The 26,563-nt window shown below is 48.8% G+C and overlaps 1 protein-coding gene across 8 annotated transcripts; it reads left to right on the forward strand.

Moving 5' to 3' along the window:
* The first annotated feature begins 4 nt into the window (after positions 1–4).
* dysf (dysferlin, limb girdle muscular dystrophy 2B (autosomal recessive)) lies at positions 5–18,495 on the forward strand. 8 transcript variants are annotated; one of them, XM_049747438.2, is made up of 57 exons: positions 7–238; positions 1,624–1,679; positions 1,771–1,862; positions 1,936–2,041; positions 2,300–2,423; positions 2,504–2,760; positions 2,824–2,952; positions 3,070–3,132; positions 3,191–3,241; positions 3,310–3,340; positions 3,409–3,524; positions 3,649–3,775; positions 3,838–3,941; positions 4,027–4,095; positions 4,161–4,204; positions 4,287–4,369; positions 4,693–4,725; positions 4,805–4,920; positions 5,030–5,143; positions 5,216–5,393; positions 5,467–5,591; positions 5,654–5,760; positions 5,844–6,039; positions 6,108–6,254; positions 6,450–6,581; positions 6,650–6,816; positions 6,883–6,997; positions 7,089–7,194; positions 7,276–7,418; positions 8,015–8,185; positions 8,257–8,341; positions 8,408–8,485; positions 8,954–9,135; positions 9,211–9,351; positions 9,415–9,444; positions 9,519–9,554; positions 9,807–9,848; positions 9,933–10,032; positions 10,162–10,325; positions 10,802–10,988; positions 11,057–11,130; positions 11,505–11,564; positions 13,395–13,493; positions 13,565–13,693; positions 13,772–13,927; positions 14,012–14,103; positions 14,181–14,351; positions 14,416–14,558; positions 14,646–14,785; positions 14,852–14,940; positions 15,080–15,175; positions 15,235–15,376; positions 15,445–15,544; positions 16,483–16,655; positions 16,766–16,875; positions 16,944–17,091; positions 17,544–18,495. In XM_049747438.2, the coding sequence occupies exons 1-57, from the start codon at positions 151–153 to the stop codon at positions 17,598–17,600; spliced, it is 6,414 nt and encodes a 2,137-aa protein (XP_049603395.1). In that variant the 5' UTR covers positions 7–150; the 3' UTR covers positions 17,601–18,495. The 8 variants fall into 8 exon arrangements, with proteins under 8 accessions (XP_049603427.1, XP_049603395.1, XP_049603386.1 ...); XM_049747429.2 differs by having other exon boundaries at positions 8–238; positions 8,012–8,185; XM_049747446.2 differs by lacking the exon at positions 7–238 and adding an exon at positions 656–960 and having other exon boundaries at positions 8,012–8,185.
* Positions 18,496–26,563: the final 8,068 nt, after the last annotated feature.

The raw sequence follows: 26,563 nt of genomic DNA on the forward strand, positions 1-26,563 counted from the left end.
CTGTTGTGTATGTGTGTCAGAGGGTGTATGCCGTGCAAAGTGAGACAGCTTAGAGCAGCAGCAGTCGGTCACTTTCTCTCCCTTACAGTCGCTATCAGGACCGCATTTGGATATTCCAACACGGTTCGGTTGTGATCGTGTGTGTTTGTCATGCTGCGTGTTTTCATTCTGTGTGCAGAACGCCTGCATACGCCGGATGACGACATCAGCGACGCCTACTGCACCGTCACCCATGAAGGTAAGGGCGTGGTTGAGACAGCTGGCAAATATGATGGAGGTGTGAAATATGAATGAAAGATAGACATTGTTAATATTTGTGTTCGAATTGATCAAAGCACTCCTCCCCCTCCTGCCAAACAGCTGAGAGGCTATTATTGGAAAGCTGGCTTCAGTGTCCCCCCAGGGAGGGGGCCGGGTGGGGGGCACGCTGCCGATTCATGCTCCCCGACAATGTTTTCCTATTTTTGTAATCAAGGAGAGAAAGTTGTGTGAAGGAATATACAAACACAGATAAAATCAGTAAATAAAAAGTGATGGCGACACTGCAGTTAAGCAGGAGACAGGCGAGGAAAAGAGAGCAGGAAATGTTGGGATTTCCTCTGGATGTGAGGGGTGTGTGTGTGTTTGTGTGTGTGTGTTGATTGTTACCCACTTTTCCTCTGAGTGGGATCAGTTTTGCGGACAAGCTGCCACAGTGAGGACTTATCTCCTTTGGGTTCTTTATTATTTTTCTTTCACGTATTTTTTTTTTCTATGTGAACATCTCCAAGGTTTAATTACATTTTATTGTTTTTTGTTAGTTTGTTTTTTGCTGATTGTCATTTTTCGTCATCTTGATGTAACGATCTGTAGCATCGTACTCGCCAACTCATTTAAGGGTTTCCACCATGTTGCGCTGTGTTGTTCAGCGGGCCAACAACCTGAGGCACTCGCACCCCTTGGCCAGTGTCACCTTTCGAGGTAAGAAGAGGATGGAGACTTGAGGGGAAGCGTTGTCTCCTTTAAAGCTTGCTCATCTTTAAAATGCTGAGTCATGGTTGACATATAGGACTTGTGATACTGTCGCGGATGAAGCTCCAAATTTTAAAACTGCTGTCATATTTCCACAAAGTAGTGTCGTAGTTTTTACGAGGTGAACTTTTCTATTAACTTCCTGCCTTTGTGTTAGCGCCATTTCCTGCAGTATGGCATGCCGATGATGAGCGCCTTCGTCCTCGTACCGCACCGAGTTGGTGTGATGTGATTGAAACGTTTTCACAGGAAAACGGAATAGAAAAGGTTCACGGCGCCACGCTCCGGTCTCCGTCTATTCTCGGCCCGTGAACCCGTGCCAAGCTGAAACCGCCAGGAAGTTGACGCTTTGCCACTTCCCGTCCCGGAGACGTCAAGTCAGAACGTTGGCTCTCGGGAGAAGGATTCTAAGCGCACCCTCTTGACCCTTCCGAGGAAGGGCGGAGGTGTTTTGTTAAGATATCTGCCGAGAGCGGAGGTGCGCTTACGTGGTGTTTGTGTGCGTGTTCTCGCCAAAAACAGGAAAGCAAACAAGCATGAGAAAAGAATGAGCCTTTTCCGTGTACCAAGGTGCATATATTATAGATGATGATGTCTTCTCACTTCCTTCAGGGTCTAAGAAGAAGACCAAGGTCATCAAGAACAACCCCAATCCCGTTTGGAACGAGGTGGGCTCTTCAGAACTTTGCAAACCCGAAACTCACCACGCCATCGTGCATCGTGTTAATTTACAGCTACGATGTGAACTTTCACTTGCAGGGCTTTGAATGGGATCTTAAGGGAGTTCCTTTGGACCCGGGAGCTGAGCTTCACTGCGTCGTTAAGGACCATGAGAAGATGGGGAGGAACAGGTGACTGCAGCTAATGCTAGCTTGGACGACACCCAGATGTTTGCAGATATTTCCACAGATGGCTTGTCTGCAGGTTTCTGGGTGAAAGTCGGCTCGCCCTCAGAGACGTGCTCAGTTCTCCCAACTTCGCCGCGTCCTTCACCGTCTCTTTGCTGGACACCAAGAGGAACAACACGGGGGTGAGAGAGTTTGGCCCAATGCTTTTCTCAACATTTGGATGTCACCGTGTTCCCCAGCTAGATTTTCGTCCAAACTGTAGTGAAGTGAGCCAGCGACATCTTCTCTGTCGCAAATCATACGCGGCTGTTGTTAGATTTCCGATTGGATGAGCGAGTCGGGCTGGATGAGAAGCGAGTGATGTTGTCACATATTTTCATCCTCTGCTTGTGTGGGCTTACGTGAGTTTACGTGATTATTTTTTGTTCTTTTTTTTTTAGGCTACACTCACCTTGCAGATTTCCTACATCCCACCCCCAGGATCAGCTCCCATCTTCCAGTCCCCATCGCTACCTGAGCCCCTGCCTCACACCAACCCCAATGTGGAAATGGACACTGTCACAAGTAACACGTCTCACTCCCACCCACAAGGGGCGCCGGTCGCCTGTTGTTCAACAGTTTTGTATTGACGTGTGTCCATGCAGTGATCTCCCTGGACACACTGGGCGAGGAGGACACGGAGAGCATGATCATGCTGGAGGTCCCGGAGGAGCAGGGTGCGGACGACGGGCGCTCTATGGTTGTGGTCGGCCCCCAGGGGCATCAGGGACAGGATTCGCCCGCCGCCCAGACCCCCAAACGCTCACCGCCGTCTTACAACACTCACGGAGGGCTGAAGAAGAGGCGTAGGGGTGCCAGTAGTCGTCCCAAAGCACTGGCTAACAAGCCTCAGGACATTCAGGTACGCAAAGAGGACGTGAGCGCCCTCTAGTGGCTTGTTCTTACGTTTACGTTACCTGCGCAGGTTCGCATGAGAATCATCCAGGCTCGACAGCTGCCGGGCGTCAACATCAACCCTGTCGTCAAAGTTTCGGTAGCAGGGCAGAGTAGGAGGACGCGCATCCGCAAAGGCAACAACCCCACTTTTGATGAGGTGGTCAAATTAACCATTCATTTTTTTCATTGAATGATAAAATATTATTTTCGTATTACAGTAGAAAACAGTTTTACTACGCGTTAAATACATGCCAAGCGCATTTCCTGTGTGCAGACTTTTTTCTTGAACTTCTTTGAAACGCCGTCCGACTTGTTTGACGAACCCATCTTCATCACGGTGAGTGGACCTCGTCCTCCTTTCTCGCACCCTTCCCAACTGACGTGTGGCCCCACAGGTGTGCGACTCGCGCTCACTCAGAACCGACGCCGTCATCGGAGAATTCAAGGTGAGCGTTCAGGGTGGGGTCGAAAATGAGGCCTTGTCAAAGCTGAATTTTCGTGCTTGTGTCCACAGCTGGACGTGGGCGCCATCTACAGCGAGCATCGTGAGTAGCGACGAGCTCATCCCGAGTCAGCCAACGTGAAATAAGCAACCCATGTCTACTCTTGCTAGGACACTGCTACTTGAGGAAGTGGCTGCTCCTTTGTGACCCCGACGACCTGTCTGCTGGGGTTCGAGGTTACCTCAAAGTCAGCCTGTGGGTGTTGGCCGCCGGAGACGAGCCGCCGGTGAGAGGCCAACGCATTGATGACCTTGCTCTTATCTGCCACGTGTCACTTTAATTTTCATGCCGAGTCCTTTCTTTATTTAAATCTCAACATATCAGATTGATTCTTTGCGTTGGACTTTCAGGCAGATAAGCGCGAGTGCGTGGAGGACAAGGAGGACATCGAGGGGAACCTTCTGAGACCCGCCGGCTTGTCCCTCAGAGGCGCAGCCTTCACTTTAAGGGTCTTCAGGGCCGAGGACCTTCCTCAGAGTGAGTCGTGTGCACCATAGATGGGCCGCGGACACTGCCAGCTGACATCCTCTCGTGCGCAGTGGACGACGCCTTCATGGATGGAGTGAAGCAGATTTTTGGATTCGACAGCAACAGGAAGAACTTGGTGGATCCTCTGGTGGAGATCCATTTTGCCGGCAAAACAGTACGTGCCTCCGACAATGACTTCATCGCCACGTTGCAGATGTGCCGCGGTACATATTTGAAACTTAACGTTTGCTTCTATTTAGGTCTGCACAAAGGTTCTGGAGAAGAATGCCAATCCGCAGTGGCACCAGAGTCTCACAATGCCAATTCGGGTGAGACCTGTGTGTGTGATTGAAGTCTGAGGAGATGTTCAACATTTTTTTTTCCTTCCACTTAGTTTCCGTCCATGTGTGAGAAGATGAGGATTCGACTTCTTGACTGGTTGACATTTTGATTCGGACCATTTACATTTGCATCTGTAAATCACGTCAAGATATTTTCTTTTCCCTCCGTTTTTGTTCAGGGACCGAGCCAGTCATAATGATGTCATCGGCACCGCCCACCTCTGTATGTCCAAGATTTCCGCACCTGGAGGCGAGATTGAGGGTGAGTTGTGCTTGAAACATTTGTGTCGTTTTTGGCTCAATAAATATTCGGAAACATTGGCTTGGCTTGTCAAGTCGACTTTGTGGTTACCCAAAGTGCATAGCGAACAGATGTACGCCAGCTGACATCTTGGAAAAATCGATCAAAATTTACATCTGTGTAACAGTGGCAAGTAGTTATTTTTGTATTTGCATTTTGGATCATCTCTCCATCACTGCTCAATTCTTTTCCTTTACACATTCAACTAATCCTTTGGGACTTTGAAAAACTTCTTTTTCTCTTCGATCTCTATCTGTCTTTCTGACTTCCTGTCCACGCTTCAGACGACTTGACCCCGCGGGGCGCCCCCTCTTGCCGTACGTCCGCTGTCCTCTTGTCAATTTCCCGTGCGCTGAAGCTCGTCACTGTTTTAAGTTTCCGTCTGTCTGTTCGCAGTGGACGACACGCTGGGATTCCTTCCCACCTTTGGTCCCTGTTTTGTCAATTTTTACGGCAGTCCCAGAGAGTTCAGCACCTTCAATGACCCCCATGAAGCCCTGAACCTCGGAAAAGTAATCTTTTTAAAATCACATTATTATTGTTTGCCACTGTTTAAGGCGAGGGTTACCCATCTGCAAAATTTGCGATAACACGCTAACACGGCTTCCTTTCGTCTCTCAGGGGGAGGGCGTGGCCTATCGAGGTCGAGTCTTGGTGGAGCTGACCACAAAGCTGGTGGACAAACCGGAGCCCAAAAATGAAGACATCCCGTCAGATGATCTGCTCGTGGTTGAGGTGAGACAGACGCGAAGAAAAAGTCACACAACATGAAAATCTCTAATTGTTACTTTCCTTTTCACTCTATAGAAGTTCCTCAGGAAAAGGAAGTTCTCCCTCTTTGTGGCGTTCTACTCTGCCACGCATCTCCAGGACGTTGACGACGCAATCCAGTTTGAGGTCAGCATCGGCAACTACGGCAACAAGTTTGACTACAGCTGCCTGCCGCTGGCCTCCACCACGCAGTTCAGCAGAGCCGTGTTTGACGGTGGGTCACGTGCGTGCAACCCACGTGACCGTTCGCGTTCTTCAAACGGATGCTGTCCTCCTGCGTCTTGCAGGTTGTCACTACTATTACCTCCCGTGGGGGAACGTGAAGCCGGTGGTTGTTCTGTCGTCGGCGTGGGAAGATATCGCTCCGAGGATCGAGGCTCTCAACATGCTTTTGGCCGCGCTGGACCGATTGGTGAGGTTCGGCTGCGGAATATCGTCATGTTGGCTCAGATGCCAATGTGTGTGTGTTTCCAGGAGGCCAACTTGCAGCGGGTGCAGCTGGAAATAAAGGCGGGAAGCGATATGGACGAGCTGGAGCTCCGAGTGGTGGAGATGTTGGATCAGGTGATCATAGACTGCAGGTAAGATCAAGTTGCCGTGCTTGTCCCACTCGTTGATTTGATGGGTGACAAAAGATTTTTGATGTCGTGCTGGGATTCTCCAGTCAGGAGCTGCCTTCTCTTGAACGCTGGCCGTGCGCGACCCCGCTGGACCGCTCGCTCCGACACATCCGCTCTCTGCACCTGCAGCAGATCATGGCGGCGGCGCTGGCACTCAAACACGGACCTGCCACGGAACTTTCCACCGTCATGGAGCAGGCAGAGGACTGGGCCAGCCGGCTCAGGGACTTGGCTGAAGAGGTGCGTACGTGAAGAGAGCTGGGAAAGACAAACATTTGCCGAGAAAAGCTAATTTTGTCTCGCTACAGCCCCAGAACAGCCTTCCCGACATCGTGATCTGGATGCTGCAGGGTGAACGGAGGGTGGCGTACCATCGCATTCCAGCACACACCGTCCTCTACTCTGAGCGTCACGGTGGCAAACACTGCGGACAGCTGCAGACCATCTTCCTCAAAGTGAGAAAAAAAGCAACTCTTTCCTAAACCAGTTTTCTATTCTTTATTGTGTCGAAGCACATATATTACAAGTCAAAACCTTAAAAAAAATTTTTACAGATAGATTATGCCCCTCCCATCCGAGTGAAAACAGCAAAAAAATCAAGGTTACTCACCTATACCTTACTTACCATCATATCTGCCCCTTTGGAGTAGTATCCACAAGGTGGCGATGGAGAGGCCAAACTTCCCGGTCAGCTCAGGATCAAAGTTTGGTTCGGACTGGCTGCCGACGACAAACACTTCAACGTCTACGCTGAAGGAAAGCTGTCCGTCTTTGCAGAAACGGTAAATTCCCCGCCATCCTCATCGCGTTAGCGCTAACAGCTAACTTTAAAACTTTATTCTACCCGCAGTATGAAAATCAGACTCGGCTCGCCCTAGTGGGCAGCTGGGGGACGACGGGTCTTACTTGCCCCAAGTTCAGTGACGTGACAGGAAGGGTAAAACTGCCCAAGGAGAGTTTCAAACCCTCGCCTGGCTGGACCTGGGCTGGGGACTGGTACATAAGTCCCGAGAGGACGTAAGTCATTATGGCTCACAGTAGAACACATAAAAAATATTGAATCTGGCTTCAATCCGATGACAGACTGCTGTTTGATGCGGATGCCGGTCACATGACCTACACGGAGGAAGTCTTTGAAAACCAGATGAGGTTACCTGGCGGCCAGTGGATTGGCATGAATGAAGGCTACACCGACGTGGTATGTGCTACAAAGACCACTTGCACTCCAAAAAACATTTTTTTGAAAATTATCCTGTGGCTGGGGGGGTCCTTTATTCTCTGTGTGGCAGAATGGCGAGAAGGCCGTGCCTAAAGACGATGTGGAGTGTCCTCCGGGTTGGGTGTGGGAGGAGCCAGAGTGGAGCGAGGACCTCAACAGAGGCGTGGACGATCACGGTCCGTCGGCATCTGCTAAAAATGCGCAGTGAAGGTGCGTGTTTGACGCGCCTCTTCTTTGGCGTCACGTTCTTTGTACAGGTTGGGAGTACGGCATCACCATCCCACCAGATCGCCGGCCCAAGTCGTGGGTCCCCGCCGAGAAGATGTACCACACCAACCGGCGACGCCGGTGGATGCGCATGAGAAGGCGGGACCAGCAGAAGATGGATGCGCTCAGAAAGGTGAATAATTGCAACTTTTAAAACATGACTTAAATCCACAGTAATCTGTTGTTCTCAGACTGGTAGCCCGCTAATCACCACCAACATTAATGAACAAGAAAGAAGTCAATTGCTGTAACAGAAATAATCCACCAGGTGTCGCTGTTGCCCCACAAATCTACTCGCAGCTTTTCTCTTGCTACTGAAGTCCTCGCGCTGTACTTAAAAGTACAGATGTTAAAAAAAAAAAAACTTTGGACGGAAACTTTTCTACCAAAGTAAAAATGAGAAATGTAATATAATGAAATATAATCAATGCCTGTTTTCTTTAGTCTTTTATAAAATGTCATCCGCTGACAGTTGATAAAGTGTGAACCAGTATTGCCAAATTATTTTTAATTTTTAAATAAAATAAAAAAAATTCAAATTATTTTTAAATTATGATTATTAAAATAGAAAGTAAAGCTGTTTTTAAATACAGCGAGTAAAAGTGAAAAACAAATACTCGAGTAAAGTGAACTACAGTAACAGAGTAGTGCTTGTTTACTTTCCACCATAGCCTTCCACACATCAGTTTGAAGTCTGTGAGTTTTTCCACCTCTGTACCCTCTTAGCAGCGCCCGGACGAGGCGATGTGGGAGGGCTGGGAGTACACCTCGCTATTCGGCTGGAGGTTCCACCTAAAGCCGAGGAAGACGGACAGCTTCCGCAGGCGCAGGTGGAGATGCCGCATGGAGCCCCTGGAAAAGACGGGCCCGGCGGCCATCTTTGCTCTGGAGTGTTCCCTGGTGAGAAGCGCCCTCGGAGAGCACATTGCCCAACTCGCTGTTGAACCCCGTACCTCGTTTCGCCCCCGCAGAGCAGCATCGAAGACAAACACGACGACAAGTCCGTCACCACCACCTTTGGAGTCAACAGACCCACCATTTCCTGCTTCTTTGACCGTGAGTCACCGCTCTTAACCGTGTCTTCCCCCTTTTCAGTCTGCTCATGTTGTTGTCTATTTTTAGGGGGCACCCGCTACCACTTGCGCTGCTACTTGTATCAAGCCAGGGACCTGATGGCCATGGACAAGGACAGCTTTTCTGGTATAGTCCTGGACACTCTCAGCCTAAAGTGCCGTGACTGAAGCCCCATCTACTGCAACACACACACACTTGCATAACACCTCTGGGCTGTTTGTATTTCTGTTTACGTGAGCTAATGGGCTATTTGAATAACTGGCCATGAGTGGTCTAGTTGTTAGTACTGTGAGTGTGTGTGTGTGTGAGTGCCTGTGTGTAACATTAGAAGAGTGCATAAAGAGGAAAGGAATGAAAGAAAGGAAGGACACAAGGATGCAAGGTCATTGAGGAGGTTAATTGAGCACTGGTGGGAAAAAGGCAACATAGCTTCAGTTGATTCCAGCGCTAACGGCTCCTCTGAGACTCTTCCCCCGGCCTGGAAAAACAAACAGCCGCGCACGTCACTGTACCTCTCTGTGAGCGCTCGGGTTCACGCCGAAACCTCACACTCCACTCGGCCCGCAAAAATGATGGCGCTGTTTTGTATTTCAGACCCCTACGCCATCGTGTCTTTCCTCCATCAGTCCCAGAAGACGGTAACTGTGCGAAACACCCTCAATCCCACCTGGGATCAGACGCTCATCTTCTACGACGTGGAGATTTTCGGGGACCCCGAAGCCACCGTGGCCAGCCCCCCGCATGTGGTGGTGGAACTTTACGACCAGGACACATACGTGAGTCGAAACGCAGTATGCTAAGTATTCTAAATGAACCCAATAGCAAAATCGGTCGTCAACAACACGCCGCAGGGAGCAGACGAGTTCATGGGTCGCTGCGTTTGCTCGCCCTCGCTGAGCCGCTCGCCCAGCCTGGCCTGGTTCCCCATCCGCCGCGCCGACAAAGACGCCGGTGAACTGCTGGCAGCTTTTGAGCTCATACGCCGGGAGAAGGTCGGTGGTCATTTTTGGATGTTGTAAGTGTTTGAGGTGTTGATTCATGATGTCACTCCGCAGCCAGCAGTTCATCACGTCCCGGGGCTCGAGGTGACTTCATCGCCTTCCTCTTCAGTCTTTAGGTTGATTTGCTTTTCATTAAAACGTTGCTCGTTCCCACTCAGGCTGACATTGGGGCTTCTAGCCATGTTCTAGATGAGGTAAGTTCAACTTGGGGTTACGGCCTCCTGTGTTCACCATTCATTCATTCATTCATTCATTCATTCATTGGGATTCATGTTAGCTTCATTAAAGCCTTATCGTTTAAATGTGAGTGTGAATGTTACGGCGTATGACCCAAAAAAAGTCACAAACATTTTATACACTCAAATAATGATTATCTCATGTCAACTTGCTCACAAATGTGAAATGTTGGGTTGAAGAAAAAAACAATTTCTTTGTGTCGCCCTCAGTTGATGTTCCCGGGATTCCTCTGTGACAGCGCGCAGATATGGGTATGCAAATTGAACACTCATTTTTCCCGAATGAACTCAAAGTTGATCAAATAATCGTTTACAAATGTCGCCTCCTTTTGGCAGCCGGAAGAATCGGACCTTCCATGCCTACCCCCTCAGAGGGAGCCCAATGTCTTCGTGGTGCCTCAGGGGATCAAACCTGTTCTGCAGAGAACCGCCATCGAGGAACGGCTAAGTGTTTTTTATGACTACCCCGTTAAATTTAGATGCTAAAAGGCAAATTGAAATTTTTTTTCTGGGGCAGTTAAGATTGGGATCAAGTACATCCACAATAAGATAATCCGTTGTGTGTAGGTGTTAGCATGGGGTGTCCGTAACCTGAAGAGCTTCCAGTTGGCCAGCGTTACCTCTCCCAGCCTGCAGGTGGAGTGCGGCGGCACCACCGTCCAAAGCTGCGTCATCCGCAGCGTGAAGAAGAAGGCCAACTTTGACGTCAACACCCTCTTTCTCGACGTGGTAAGCGGCAAACGGCGGGGACTGACCTTTCCGTTCTGCCTTTACATCTCACCTTTGGAAAAGCCGCAGCAAAATGTGGAAAAGGTTGCACACTTTTTTCCAGCTGCGGCGCGATCGCTGTTGTCTTATTGTGGCAGCGAGCGCTGGCGGATGGAAACATTCTCATCACTTTCCCCCAAACAGCCGTCAGGGTGCTGCAGTGTGACATTCACAGCCCCCACGATGGAAACGTTCACATATTTTCCCTTTCAATCGCGCCAGCTATTGTATGTCTGCTTTCAGGTAAACGAGCAGTGGTAATAATCTCGATCCGCTCCCGATTCACTTACTCAGCGTGTAATCGGGGCCCCTTTGAGTTCAAAACGTGTATTTTTTTTTAGTAGCCTAAATTCATTTTTCCACTCAAGTGAAATTGGATAATGTCTCATTGCACAGTGGGTTGGCGGGGACTAACTTTGGGTTCTTCCTTGTCGCAGAGGCTCCCCCTAGAGGAGCTCTACATGCCCCCCATCGTCATCAAGGTCATCGACAACCGTCAGTTTGGCAGGAAGCCCGTGGTGGGACAGTGCACCATCCGCTCCTTGGAGGAGTACCGCTGCTCTCCCGGGGAGGAGGACGAGGAGGCGGGGCAGACGGACCAGTCGGAGGCGGACGAAAGCCAAGGTGAGGAGACGGCGAGGGGGGTGTGATCCCCATCGCGTCGTCAACGTCTCTGCCGTGTTCGCTTGTAGGTCTGATGCCCCGCTTGGTCAGCGGCGACGTCTTCATCACCGTGGATGACGAGGAGCCGCTCATCCCTCATCAGGTTGCGTCATCTTGAATTCACCACAAGTTCCTTCTTGTCCTCGTCTAACGAAACACTTTGTCGCCCAACTCAAGTTTAGCACTTTTGTATGTGGGCTTTTACTAATATGATGTTAACAAAATACTAATTTGTCTGTTCCACAAACATGCTGGACGTCCAGGTCAGCAAATGGAGCACACCTTCTTGTTTTGGGAGAAAATGCGCTCAATTTGCTTACCCAATCATCCAGCAATGATGTTAATAATTAATCATTTGTGTCTTATGCCCACCTCAGTTCCACAAATAATATCACAAAAATATTTTGCCCATGCAATTTCTTTTCTCGGTTTTCACTGACTGTTTAATGCCACTAACTTTTGTGTGTGTGTGTGTAGTTTGCAGACGGAGCCAGTTCCGCTATTATTAACCTCTCCGCTTCTAGCTGCAGCCTCCACGTGGGTAACAAACTTGCATCTCGCCTTCTTCGAGTCCGTTCGGTTCGCCAACATGTCAATGCGGTGTCAGTCGGCTCTTCGGAGCAGAAAGCACACGTTCTACTTGTGACTTTTATTTTAAGCGCTACTGTTTCACGAGCGGCAGACAAAAGACGCTACCTCGCTGCTAACTAGCGTTCGGGCCGCTGGAACATTTTTATTGATGGCGTTTATTTCCAGCGCGACACTGATGGATCACAGTGCCTGCGTCGAGATGAAGACGGAGGATGGAAGGGGGATGAAACACGACACTTCTTACATTGTGCTCTTGCGGTCGGCGGCTCGGCAAAAGAAGCGGCGCTCGCGAGACGAGGCCTTCGCGAAGCGCCGCACGTTGCGCTGTGCGGTTACGCGCGAAATCGGATCCCCCCCATTTGAGCGGGAGACCGTGCTCCTCGTAACATTCTTCCATTTTATTTATCCAAGCCAGGTCAATTAGAAGACTTAGCGTGACCCGGACCAGACTACACACGCTGACGCTCACGTTGCATGCGCGAGTACACTTCCTGGCCTGTCGTGCCCCTCCCCCCGCCCCGTCCCCTTGCTCACCAGTAATTGGGGGTGATTTCTTTCTCTCTAAACACAGATATTTGTTTTATTAAGGGTCCGATATTGAAGCCAGTCAAATTAAAGGCTTGGCTTTCTGTCTGGCTACAGCCAAAGTCAACAGTGCCGCTACACTGTAGATCCTTTGCACCGCAGACAGTGAGCAAAGAGCGGCTTAAGGAGGGACAAAGTCAATAAAGCAGAAGCACGACGTTAAAAAAGGGAGCCGAAAAAGGGAGGGATAATAAGTCATGGCAGCCAAAAAAAAAAAAAGCGCTCTCATGGCCCGCCGATGCCGCTTCTTCTTTCATGGGCTCGATCATGAGTCGTGATGATGACCAGATTACCCGTCGTGTCCTATTTTCTTTCGGCCTCGGAAGCTTTTCAGAACATCGTCTGTCGGCGACGTCATCGCTGACCCCTTTCGATATCTTCAATATGTATTTTCAGTAACGGCGGCGCGAGTCGATATCGGCGCAAAGTTAGACGCCAGGTTCTACCCTTTTCCATGCCATGCCGGAAAGTCGTGGTGTTTATGCGGGCTTGTGGGAAACAGACGAGAGGGGATCCTACGCTGAGCCCACCCCGCTATGAGAACGCTCTTGTTCAACATCGCAGCGCCCACACAAAAGGAAAAAGTGGCGCATGAGCCTTTTAGCGCTCCTCGGAGGGTTGAAGGTTGGCGGGCGGGCAACGGCGGGTTCCAAATCAAACGTGTGTGTGTGTGCGTGCCGCTTTGTAGTCACCGCTTTCACAGTTGCACTGTGAGAAAAATGGCCAAAGCGAAAGCGAGATGACTTTTAGTCAACTTGACGACGCTCTCGCTCTCATACTGGGAAAATGAGTCTCCATAAAAAAAAAAAAAGTGACATAAAAAGCGGACGGCCTCGCATCCAAACCGCAGAAAGCCGTCAGTCAACATTTGTCGAGAATGGAAGACGGCGAGCGCGGCCTCACATGACTCATGGCAGCCGCGCTCGCACTTTACAAGCTTTACTTTCACGCCAGCGCACATTCCAGAACAAAGAGACTTCTTGTTTTCTCCAAGAGCAAACTTTTCATGTGGTTTGAGGAAAAAGTCGCAGAAATGTGTTAACAAGCGACTTAGAACGTGTTTAATCTTCTACTTTGGGACCGCTCCGACATCTCCGGAGGCACCGCTTTCCGTGATTTATTCACCGATTCCGCCGTCAGGTGCACGATTCGGCGCCGGTGAACATTGACCTCTGATTGTGCCCCCAATAGGAAGAAGAGTTGATGGACTGGTGGAGCAAGTTTTATGCCTCCACAGGAGAGACAAACAAGTGCGGAACGTATCTGGAGCAAGGCTCGGACACCTTGCAGGTCAGCGAGTCTCGTCTTCTTAACCGAGCGTCCATTTTTTTTCTCCCGCTTTCAATTTTTCTCATCCTCAGGTTTACGACAGAGAGTTGGAGAAGGTCGAGGCCTTCGGGGGTCTGTCGGATTTCTGTCAAACCTTCAAGCTACGCCGAGGGAAGACGCAGGGGGAAGGTGAGGATCCTTCGGTGGTGGGCCAATTCAAGGTGAGCATCTCTCCATCGTGTCCCGGTAGTGATGCAACAACCGGAGCCGTAAAATCTTTGTGTTGTGTGCTGGGGCAGGGTATGTTTAAGATCTACGCCTTGCCGGATGACCCTATGGCACCACCGCCTCCACGAAAGTTCAGGAAGCTTCCTCCCAACGGCGTGGAGGAGTGTTTGGTCCGAGTATACGTCATCCAGGCTCGAGGACTTCAACCGAAAGATGCCAACGGCAAGGTTTGTCCTGCGAGATTAAAAAAAATACATTTTTGATGTATTGTCTTTGAATCTTTTTGTGTTTTTTTTTTTTCTTTTTCGTAGTGTGACCCCTACGTGAAGATCACACTCGGAAAGAAGACCGTCAATGATCATGAAAATTACATCCCTTGCACTTTGGAGCCTGTTTTTGGAAAGTAGGTGCAGTTACATCATGGAGGAGGCAACGTCGCCGCCACCTGGCCCCCGTTTTCATTTGCCGTCTCTTGCCCAGGATGTTCGAGCTGAGCTGCTCGCTCCCCCAGGAGAAGGACCTCCACGTGACGCTGTACGACCACGACAGGCTGACCAAAGACGAGAAGATCGGCGAGACGGTCATCGACTTGGAGAACCGCTTCCTGTCTAAATACGGAGCCGGCTGCGGTCTGCCGCAGTCGTACTGCCTGTGGGTGTTTTACGCCACCGCTCACCATGATTACGGGCACACAATCACCCGCCTTTTATGTTAGCTCGGGTGTGAACCGATGGCGGGACCAGCTCACCCCCAGACAGCTGCTATCCGGACTGTGCGAGCGGCGGAACCTACGGAAGCCCATCTACCACAGGGACACGGTTCTTTTCAGAGGGGTGCAGTACACCAAAGCTGATCTCGGTGAGACACTTTTAGTTTCTAATCTTAGAATCGATTTTTTTTTTAAGCGTGGGAAAGCTTTAACTTGATTTCAAATTTGCCTCTTAGCGGACGGACTCAAGTGCCAACGGCATCTGGGCCCCATCGAGGAGCGTCTCTCGCTGCACATTCTGAGGCAAATGGGTCTGGTGCCGGAACACGTCGAGACCCGGGCGCTGTACAACCCCCTGCAACCCGACATCGAGCAGGTAAGTCACTGTTATACTTTGTGTCTCCTGCTCACGTCTGATTGGCTGTTTTGTCCCTCCGCGCAGGGACGTTTGATGATATGGGTGGACCTGTTCCCCAAGTCTCTGGGACCTCCTGGACCTCCTTTCAACATCACACCACGCAAGGCCAAGAAGTAGGACCTCACACAAAATCACATTTTTCAGTCAAGGTTTATACTTGAAAATATTCACGGGACTCCAAACCAAACGTAGCTAAAATTAGGCTAACTAGGCTAAGGCTGGGAATCACTGTTCTAATCAATAGATGTGCAGGTTCTTGCTACGCTGCATCATCTGGAACACCAGCGATGTCATCCTCGACGACGTCAGCATCAGCGGGGAGAAGATGAGCGACATCTACGTGAAGGGGTAGGTGCGAGAAACTGCGCGTGTCATCTCCCGCTGACTTCTTCGTCTTTTTCCCTCAGCTGGCTGGACGGCCACGAGCACAACAAACAAAAGACGGACGTCCACTACCGCTCGCTGGACGGGGAAGCCAACTTCAACTACCGATTCGTCTTTCCTTTCCTCTACTTACCCGCCGAGCAGCTGTGCGTGGTGGACAAAAAGGTGAGGATAGGAAAACGGTCGACGGCGGACTATTATGTCTGGCGTGACCTGCTTGTCTCCATCTGCAGGAACATTTCTGGAATCTGGACAAAAGTGAAAGTAAACTTGCTCCCAGATTGACCATTCAAGTGTGGGACAATGACAAGTTCTCCTTCGACGACTACCTTGGTAAATCACGCGCGTGTGTGTGTGTGTGTGTCACTGTCAGTCAGGAATTGAACCTTCAACCTGCAGTCACATGTCGATAACCTCGGAGCTATCAAAATTCCGCCTTCCTTCGAGCCTCGTCCCGGTGAATAACCGGGTCGCTCGGCTCGTCTGTTCTCCCTTCGACCGAGACGCGAGGATGAGGAGAGCGAGAGGAGGAAGATGAGGAATCCAGATTGTGATCTGTCACCATGTTGGCGTTTCCTGTCGCTCAGGTTTATTCGGCTCGTACTCGGAGCAGCGGCGCGGCCACCTCAAAGCATTTCTTCCATTCCGGCCTGTCTTCAGCTCATCAGCGCGACCGCTGCCTTTCTTCATGCTCCCGCTCGGTGTGAGGGTCAGACATTTTCCTACCGTCGGATACTCGGGAACCCTGGAAAAACACTTCCAGTGGACGCGTCGTCTCGCTCCAGTCGTTCATCACGCCGCAATGCCTCCATATTTAACGTCAACCCTGATCAAACTGCGCTAACGTTCACCTCGGGATCCCTCAAAGGTCCGTAAATATGGAAAAAGGGGCTGACGCTGATCTCATTTTCCTTCATAATCCATAAAATCATCAGAAACAGCTTTGACCTTTCAAGGGAGACACGTTTCCAAGTCGGGATGCATTAAGCGGCGCGCCACTCGGCGGCCATCTTGAAAATTCCTGTGGCGAGGGAGCGAGCGAATGAAAAAAGTAAAACATAAAAACACTACGCTATTCCTTCACATTTATGACCACCTGACAACATCTCACCAATCAGAACTCTTCAGTCCAAACAAGACACAGAAAAGCTGCTTTATGAATTCATTTTCAATACAGTCAACTGTTGGCTGATCTTTTGGGCTCTGTGAAGCAGTTTGGATTTGCCCGTCGTACAAATGGTGTAATTTAAATCAACTTGTCTTCCCATTAGGTCACTTAGTGATGGACCTGAACCGCATGATACGTCCCGCCAAGTCGCCGGAGAAGTGCGACCTGCATCTGCTGGAGCAGCCGGCCGATCCGCGGGTGTCTCTCTTTGAGCAGAAAACCGTCAAGGGTTGGTGGCCCTGCGTCCGTGAACAGGATGGACAAAAACTCCTTGCTGTGAGATAATGACAACGCACAAAAATGACAAATATACAGCCCTTCAAAAGTATTGGGACGGCAGACGTGTTTGTGCCGTGACATGTTTGTGACGTGCCATGGCGCTGCAGGGCAAGGTGGAGATGTCTCTGGAGATCGTGACAGAGCAAGAAGAAGAAGAGAGACCGGCCGGGCTCGGCCGAGACGAGCCCAACGTCAACCCCCACCTGGAGGAACCTCGGTGAGAGCAAACAGAAAACAAAACTTGGTTTAAAAAACAAGGACGAATTTTGCCGGCGGTCTGCTCAGGCGTCCCGAGACCTCCTTCCTGTGGTTCTCGTCCCCCTACAAGACGATGCGCTTCATCCTGTGGAGACGATACAAGTGGTTCATTATCTGCTTCCTCATCTTCTTCCTCATCTTCCTCTTCGTTTGCGTCTTCCTCTACTCCTTCCCGGTAAGTTTGAGACTTAAAAGTCATTTACTCATTTTCCACTCACTATACTATTTTTTTTTTATAGTGGTAGTTCACTAAAATGTCTACTCAAAATCACTCCGTACAGCGGACCAATCAAAATTAATGACACTGAAAAGATTATTTTATTGCGACTCTTTCTGGTGTGCACAACTTGGCCACCGGGTGGCACTATATTAGTCATGTAGACAAACAAAGAAGAGTTCAACTCAACAATTAAGTGACTCAGGAATGTGTGCTAATATTTGAAGAATAAATATGCCAGCGGGTATTATGTTATGAAACAGTCAGAAAAATTTATTGGAACTTTTCCGCCGCCTGGCAGCCCTTCTCGCAAATTATTCAAAGAGCATTACAAAATGCCAGCACACTTTTCTCACTTCCCAACGCACCCAGTTGGAAGTTAAATGTTCTGTTTTTGTTTTCCGTGTCAGAACTACGCCGCCATGCGGATGGTGGGCCCGTTTGGACCGGCCCGGGTAGCCGAGTGACCCCGGCGAGAATTCACCCCATCAGAAGGCACGAGTCGTGACGCGCGCTCGTCTCGTCTGCGTCACGCCCGTCTCCCTCGTGGCGTCTCTCATCTTTCTTTCTGTTTCATGCGTTCCTCTCATGTGCGCTCACGCAGCGAGGCGGGCGGAGGAAGAGCAGCCAGCAGACGCTGAACGGCTGCCACCGAATCGGAGATGGATTCTGATGTTGCGAACGCCCGCTGTGACGCCTCCGACTCGTTTCGCTGCGGCGAGGAGGAAACGCTCCAAACGGGCTCGTTATTCTCTTTGAACGCCCGTCGCGAGCGCCGCTGCGTTCGTGCCGAAATTTTCAGATCCTCGTTTCCTCCTCCTCTTGCCCTCAGATGCTTCTTTTTCTCATCTTCATCGCTTCCGTCGGCATCATCATCAGCAGCAGCAAAGGTGGATCAAGCCACCGATGGAAAAGTTAGTCTGCGAACTCGACCCGAGTGGAAAAGTTGACTTAGTCAGCCCGCCGGCAAAGAGCGAGCGAGCGAGCGAGCGAGCCTTGTAAACAAAAGTCCCATTGAGTGCTCAAACATTGGAAAGACTTTTGGTACCGTGCCCACGTGCCAGGCCCAAACCCGGTGTCGCTTGTTAGTTCTTCCTCTTCCTTTCACTCGCTCCGTTGCACTCATTTATGCAAACTTATCTCACGTGCCTTGAGGCTTCTTGAAGCTACTGCTCACAAAAAAAACAAAATGGCAAATTGAGCTGTAATGTGCATTTAATTTGACCTGTCAAACTAGCCGGATTAAGTTCACCTGCATAGTTGATTTTAGGTGCATGCAGCCAGGTATCCTGAAATTTTTGTGCAGTTTGTCTCCATGTTTTTGTTTTAGCTGTATTATCAATAAAGGTTGACTCGACAGCACCGGCTCCTGTTCTGACCTGCTTGTGAACTCGCCGCCAAACTTTCGGGAGTGATTTGTGTCCGGAGCTCCCGGCGCTCCAAATGAGCCTTCCCGCCTCGCCTTTCCTCTCCATGCCTGGCGTTACCGCATCCGGCCTCATCCTCGGCCGCTCGCCTCGTCCTTGTCTCGTCTTGGGTTTCGCCCTCGTCCTCGGGGCCTTGTTATGGTCATCGTGAACTGCAGGTGAACCGCCGACCGCAGTCTGTGTGTGTGTGTGTTGCGCGGTGTGGGTGGGCTGCGGCGGGGATCCGACTTGGCTCCTCCGTCTCCCTTTTTTGTCGACCTTCACCCGCTTCCTCCTCCTCCTCCGCGATGTCGTCTCGCCTCCTCGTCCTCCTCGCTTTGTCTTTTCACCTATGAACTTGTGTGTTTTCCTTTTACATTGCCCGTCAAAGTTTTTTTCCCTGTGTGTTAAAAGGTACACAGATGGGGCTTGACACTGACCCGTGATTCGCTTTTAGGAGGCCCCAATGATTTTTATTGCGAAGGTATCTACTTGTCATAGCGGAAATTTGCCTCTAGAGCAATTTTGCACTACGTTTTTAACAAAACTAGCTTAGCTTACGTAAAACCCAGACTTTAAATCTTGAGACAAAATACTTTGTGGTGTGAGGAAGAAATTAATCAAACCGAGTGTCCGGGAGAGTTAATAGATTCTTTCCCAAGCTATTTTTTACAATGTTTAATAACGTGTAAAAATAACAGAACGTGGGGACAGACCAATAGTATCGATTCATGAAAAAATAGTTTTGTTTTAAGCTCTGAAATGGCCTCCAGATTTTGTAAAACCCTTTTTAAAACGTTTTTTTTATTGATCTATTGTTTTGCAGATTTTCCCCACTTCAGGAACATATCGCTCACGATAAAAAAAAAAAAAAAAATCTATGTTGGTGTCCCTCTGGGTTCCGTTTTAGGAACCTTAAACATTCAAGTCATCCGCTCATTATCAGCGTTCCTTCTCTCATTTCAATCTCGTTCACTCAAATCCGCAATGGATGGGTCAACCTCGACCAGATGTGGCGGAAAATGGCTGCGGGCGAGCGTTCGTTGTTTGGTTCTCACCTCGAACACGTGAGGAGGCCGTCAACATCAAACGTTTGCGGCTCGTAAAAATGCAAGGTAGCGATGTCAGCGTCGAATAACGCATGATGACATCAGCCAACAAAAACCATGAGACATCAAGCAGATGTGTTTCGGAGAAGTCAAACATCTGTACCTGCATTGTTAGCAGGGCTGGTATTCACATTCTGTACTAAAGGAAAAGTACAGATACTTATGTCAAAAAATACTTGGGTAAAAGTAAGAGTTCAACTCCAAAGTGTCATTTCAGCGCCAGTTTACAACTTGTCTGATGAACGGGTGTTATTTGTTTCCTGTTATCCAGCATTTTCCACGCCATGTTCCTCTCAGTCTTGGTGTTAAATGGCGGACAGGAATGCTTGCTGGGAAAAAGCTGTATAATTTAACAAGATTGTTAATCACGGGATTGTTGCGGCGTGAAGTCAGAGCGTGGCCCGGGCCCGCTGCTGCGCCTCACTCACCTCTTCCTCTGGGTCATCCCGAACCCCAGACTTCAAGAATGCCCGCTAAATAAAGATCACAGGAGTGACGCCACTGACTCCATCCTGCCCCCACCATCTCCCCTCACAAAAAAAAAAAAAAAAAGATACCGCAATCCTGGAAATTTCCCATGTCCTGACCTTCGCCCCTTTGACGCCGGTTATGGAACAATCAAGCCGGGGACGGCTTTATTCTGAAGGGACTTTTAAAAGAAAACTGCTGCAAATGAACAGAATGTCAAACACACAGGTCAACTTCCTGCGTGGGACAGGAAGTCACGCAAGGTGACTAAAAGCATCCTGCTTTTCATGATTTTCCAACCAATTAAACGGCAGCACAGTCACCACGGCTGTGGGAGCTGGAACCTTTTTTCTTTCACACACGTACACACACAGGCAATGGTGGAATGTAACAATATTAGTACTGTTGTTACTGGCTAAATCTAGCTCAACACTTTTTACTTTTACGGTTTTACATTTGTAAATTGAAAAAAAAAATCTACTCCATCAAAATACAGCTATTTTTTAAAATCTTCAAAGTCTATTTTCTGTTTTTACTTTAGTAAGGAGCTGAATCAGTACTCTTAACCGGAGTCTTTAACTCAGTAATGTGCTGAAACCCCATTAGCAATTCCAATCAGTAATTACATTTAATGAGTAATTTAAATGAGTATTTACCTAAAAAAAAAAAAATAGGAAATTTAATGTGCATATGTCGGTCATTGTTTGTTCACACTTGCACAATCTAAGCCGTGTTGTAAACTTTGTGTCGTGCTGTGATGATTGCTCTATAAAAGTGAGTCGTTAAAAACACTCATCGTTGTTTGTCACGTACATTTTCCTGGTGAGAATGCGCCCCCCCCCCAACTTCCTACAACTGCTGTACAAAGAATCACCGCGAGAGGGCGCACGCTTGCCTTCGTTGTGTTGCTTCCATTAGTCATTTAAACCGAAGAAGAAACGTAATTAATTTTTGCGGGGAAACACTTTTCGACAGGTAAGCAAACATTGTTACGTATATCCAAGAATGACAAAATTATTTAGAACGTCAGAAAGAAGTACGAAGTTTGTAGTGTTTAACGAGTTTTAAATCAAGAAAAAGCGAAATGTTTCACCTCTGGTTGCGGGCTTAATCACTTCATGTGACGCAGCCGTGACGTTTGTTCGAAGTTAGAATAATTAAAAATACAAACAAGACGCCGTTAAGTTTCAGGTGATGTATGGCAAATACAAAAGTGAAACTTTTTAAAAAAAATATTCAGTACAGTAGACTTGAAGATGATGAATTAGGCAATGATAAACAAATGAAGTTTTAGATTGGAGTTTTTAAATGACACGCTCTAAGTATTTTTTCCAATGAACAAATTGAAAATTGTTTTGAAACACTACTTGCTTTTGAATAATTGTAACATAGCAGATCAACGTTAGCCTTTTGTCATAAATATTACAAACATTCTGATGACTTTATGACCAGTCCTGTGATAAATTTATCAAAGATTTTAAGGGCCACAAGGCATGATTGTGTCCTGTGTTAAAAATCAACCAGCAATGGATCATGGGATATATTGCTTTTGTAGTGACCACTGATTGCATCGGCGGTTTCTGGCCATGTGCATTATGTGAGACCGGACAGGGAGAAATTGCTGCAAGAATGGCGAATGTATATTTTAAACAAGCCAAGAATGTCTCGCCCTGGGTGTCATTCATGCTTGGACTGTCATGATGCATTGTGGGATACATTGAAGGCACTATATCGAGGATAACCCATACTCACTAAACATTCCAACAGCACTACTACATGGCAAACTCATTCTATAGGGCACTGTATATATATATATATAGCGGATAGGGAGTGATTCCCAACTCAGCCTAAATGTTTGGAGCCATAACGGCGCCTCAAAGAGTTGGGAAAGCCGCCAGCGCCATGATGCCATTTCCTGTTCGCTGCACTTTTCTTTTAATTTGCTCGTCTGCATTTTTTTATAACTGACTTTAGTGTGTGTGTGTGTGTGTGTGTGTGTGTGTGTTTAGGCACAGCAGCTGTAAGACTACAAGGACCATTGTGACTTCGATGTCCCCCCCTACTGTGAGTGTCAAGACCCCTACACACACAACCACACGTTTAATTGATATAAGGTTTAATAGTAAACGTAGCGTGTGTGTGGTCACCTTGAAGTACCCACACACACCCACACACACACACATGTATCTTTGATGTGGCACACAGGCCTCTCAGTGGTCTTTGGCAGTGGTCCAGGAGCCAATCAGAGCTCTCGGCCAATTAAAGGAGGCAGGTTAAATATATGTGTGTTAAACTAGAATAAAAGCACTTCTATTCAAATGACAATCACAAAGACGGTAAAAAAATGACTCGCCTTTTCTGTTTAATGTGTATTTGTTAAAAATCAAAATCTCTTTTCACAAATGTGCATATTTCAGTAGTAGCTACCATTGTCAGACTTCTGATGTGTAAAATTTTAACACAATGACAGAATTACTCCTCGAGGAACTTATAAAGATCCTGCGGTTTCTCATCCCTACTTACAATACAATATAACTTTATTTATAGCGCGCATAACATACAACTAAACTGTATTTAACATTTGAACTTTTACAATAGCACGCAAATGGTCCAACTATAGAATTAGGTAATACATTTGCATACCACTAGAGGGAGTCTGTGTCCCACTCATAGTGTTCGTATCACACTATAACTAGTTTAAGCTATTGTTAGGCAATCATAAACATATTTGAAACGTTCCACGACCACGAGTTTGGTGTAACCGTCGCGTTTGTCGCCTTCATTTTTGGTCCACTGGCACCGACGTCCAGGTGAAAGGAGTCCTCCAGACCACGTTAAGCGACAGGGGCGGCGCTTTTGTTACACTTTCAAGAGCGCGCCCAGTTAATTTTTTACAGGCCGCCAACAATATAGTCTTTCTTCCTGCGAGGAATGGGAGCCATATGGAGGCGCCGTTACTGTACCTGCGCCCTCGCACAGACGCCACATTGTACTGTACAATGGCGACGGAGAACAGGATGGCGCAGGAAGCGGGCTTTTGTGTGCGTGGGTGTGTGATGTTCGGTTTAGCACCTTTTTTCCAAAGTGATTTGTTCGTCTTGTCGGGCCGATGTGAAAAGCGCACGCAGGCCTCCCGCCGGCTTGGAACCCGATGATGAAAGCGCAGGAGGAGGGACGTGACGCGCCCAACTTGTGATAATAAGGTGCTACTTTACGGCTGCGGCGAGGGTCAAAGGTGCTGAGAGGGGGATTTAGCGACTCGCTAATGCTCAGCTAATCAATATTTTTTATTGGCGTCGTAAATGAAAGGGCGTCGCGTAAAAAGCCGGGTGTACATTCATGACGCATCGCTGGATTGAAATCTATTTGTTTTGCCGCTCAAGTCCAAATATGACATCATCTTTTTATGACTCCAAAAGTCCCGCTCACTCACCGGCCGCCATGGCAACTAAGTGCCGTCACCGTATGATGGATGGACGCTGCAGACAGACGCGCCGAGGGCGGGGGGGGGGGGGGGGGGACACTTTTGGGCGCGCCGAGCTCGCTCCTCGGGGGTCGCAACGCTGCGGTGACATCAGCGGCGTGGCGGCAAAGGTTAATGGGCGACAACGAAGCAAGTGGCGTTTTCTTTGGCCAGGTCATGTGACTTGCGGACATGGTCCAGGCCTGACTTGCGTGCAAATAAGAATTGACAAATTTGCTTAATCAGAAACAATCTTCTGTTATTCCATTACTCACGTATTTGCCGATTTTGCGCTTAGACCATAAGTAGAGATAAATCCGATTTTTTTTTTCCCCCTCCCCCAGATTGAAGTCAAGGTAACACATCAACTCCAAACGCGATGATGTCATGTCACGTCTGCTATCTTCCCATCTTTGCTTTCCCTCCTGCGGACGCTTCGCTCGCGTAGCAAAGGAGAGAGGCGCGGCCTGTTGTGTCTTCCGCGCACATGTGGAAATATGTTTGTGATTAACGTTGGTCATCATTCATGGTCGCATGCTGCTGGTGTTTTGTGTCCACGCACACACACACACAGTCATGACAGAAGAAGTCTAATTCTTCGGAGCTCACCACAAACGGCGATTTAGCGTGTGTGAGTTCCTCGTTCTCACAATGTTGAATTTTATTGCCATTTGTTTTTCTGTTTTCAAAACCTTTCCCACACTTTTGGGCTCCTTCTCAGCGCGCAGCTCTAAACTCGCCGGCGGTCCTAATGACCTCGCGACGAAGGACGTCGAGCGCGCGGCCCGGCGTCTGGCGGCAGATGCCGTCAAACGCCGGACGTTGGTCTCCGGCATGCGAGCGTCACGCTTGATGATTGAGTCCATTTGTTGTCCGCGGCGGCGCAGGAAGGAGCGAGCGCCTTGGCCCCGCGGCCTTGGACGGAGGAGAGGGAGGAATGCGCGAGGAAATGAGAAAAGAACTCTGAGATGAAAGTCGCGAGAGCAAACATGATTTTGGACAGGCCGCCTCCTCGTCTTCCCACCTGGATTAAGACGAAGAGTTCACCATCCAAATCACTTCATCACTCCGAGCTTCGACGGCAGCTTGGAAAATGTCAAATATGAAAGACGAAAGTTCTCATTTCCTCCCGAACGGGCTTGTCGGCGTCTCACGCGGAATGCTAATGATTCGTTTTGAGCCTCGGGGAGGGGCGGAAGGGGAGGGGAGGGGGGGGGGGCGTTCAATAGCTGCATTCAAAGGTTTCATAAAGGAAGGCTCAACTTGATTCTTTGACCTCTTTTGATACCTCACTGATGTCATGTGACCTAACCAACGACCTCAATCGTGTCCTCTTTGTCCGTCTCCTCCCGCTCGGTCCTCTCCTCTTTCATTTCCTCCGTCTTGGTCGCGGTGAAAATCAATATCAGACAGACGCGCGCAAAACAAAACTTTGGCAAAAGTGTTTATGCCTCCCCCCCCCTCCCCCTCTTGTCTCCCAACAGGATCCACATGTTCCTTTTGAGTCGTTCCCACGTGGGGAGGACGTGCCACGCTACGCTTCCACCCCGTGTCAGGTCAGCACTTTCACTCTTTCCATTCACTTGATTGAGATGTCTCACTCACACGTACACACACATTTGCGAATCCAGCAGCCGTCAGCTACTGTGTAGCACGTTCGTGCACAATGACACTCCTGCGCACGGAAAGGGGGGGGGGGTCGTGATCCTGACGGTCGCCTAGGCAACCGTCCATCTCATATAAATAGAAGCGTAGATAGAGGTGTAATTACACTGTCCGTCTTGGACGTGTGTCAAATGGTCAAGCGGGACCCGAGGCCTGCTTGCCCACAAGAAATGAGTCAGCGTGGCATCCCAGGCCACGTTGGGAAAGAGGGCGGGCGCCATTTTGTTAGGTTATCCCCTATAAGGTCAGGTGTCAGCACTTGATAAAGTTCAATCTGCAAAATTAAAACGGTTTGGTCAAAAATAACTCAAATTAGGTCAATAATTTTCCGACACAATTTTTTGGGTTATCCAAGTTGGGTTATATTGTGGGTTATTCATTTAACCCAATTTGGAGGTTCAAATGGATTTTTAGTACACGTTTTGAGTTCAATAAATAACCCCCAAAGTCAACCCAAAGGAAAAAAAAAAACATCTTCAGCATCATGGTTGACACTCTGAAAAACAGTTTGGTCAAAAGTAACCCCAATTTGCGTCAATAATGGGCCGACCCAACTTTTTTGGGATATTCATTCAACCTCAAAAGTCAGGTTGCTTTTGACAGACATTTTGCATTAAATCAATAACCCCAAAAATTTTGGTCAGTGCCTTTTGGAGCAAATTTGGGTTATTTTTGACCCAACTCTTTTTATTCCACGTTGCCGCAGTCATGGCCAGAAGAACTTGTAAAAATCCCTGCGTAGTGATTAGCGAGTCGGAATGATGAACGAGACTGCGTTCGAAATCGTCCATCATTCCCGACTCCCTAATCACTGCGCGGGGATTTTTCGTTGACTTTTTAGCGAAGAGTTGTTGCTTCCTGGTAGAGCAGCCGCCACCACTACCACCACCAACCTCCTCCTCCTCCTCTTCTTCGTCCTCGCCGACTCCCGTATGCCACGACCGCAGATTTCTCCGGGAACAAGAGGCCATTCTAAACTCATCAGGCGTTTACAGAGCCAAAGGCCTCAAGATGACTCTCGATATTTCCCAGCGTGCTTCACTCCACGCCAGCACGCAGACGTTTTTGGGGAGCTGTGACGTGTCCGAGCAGGAGTGTTTGATGGCGGCGGCGCTCTTTGTTTTGACAACTTCCCCAATCAGCGGCCTGTTTGTTGTCGGCCGTTCCCGCGGCAACGCGGCGAGGGTCGCGCCGGCCGGCGGTATCAATCAGACCTGTTAGCGAAGTGGGCTCGTTATTGGATGGCACGCGCTTCAAAGATGCGCTGCTGCCTTGCGTTACCATGGGAACTGGCAAGATGAATTCGTGGGGGGAACATC

This window comes from Syngnathus scovelli, chromosome 1 (assembly GCF_024217435.2).
Source record: "Syngnathus scovelli strain Florida chromosome 1, RoL_Ssco_1.2, whole genome shotgun sequence".
NCBI lineage: Eukaryota > Metazoa > Chordata > Actinopteri > Syngnathiformes > Syngnathidae > Syngnathus > Syngnathus scovelli.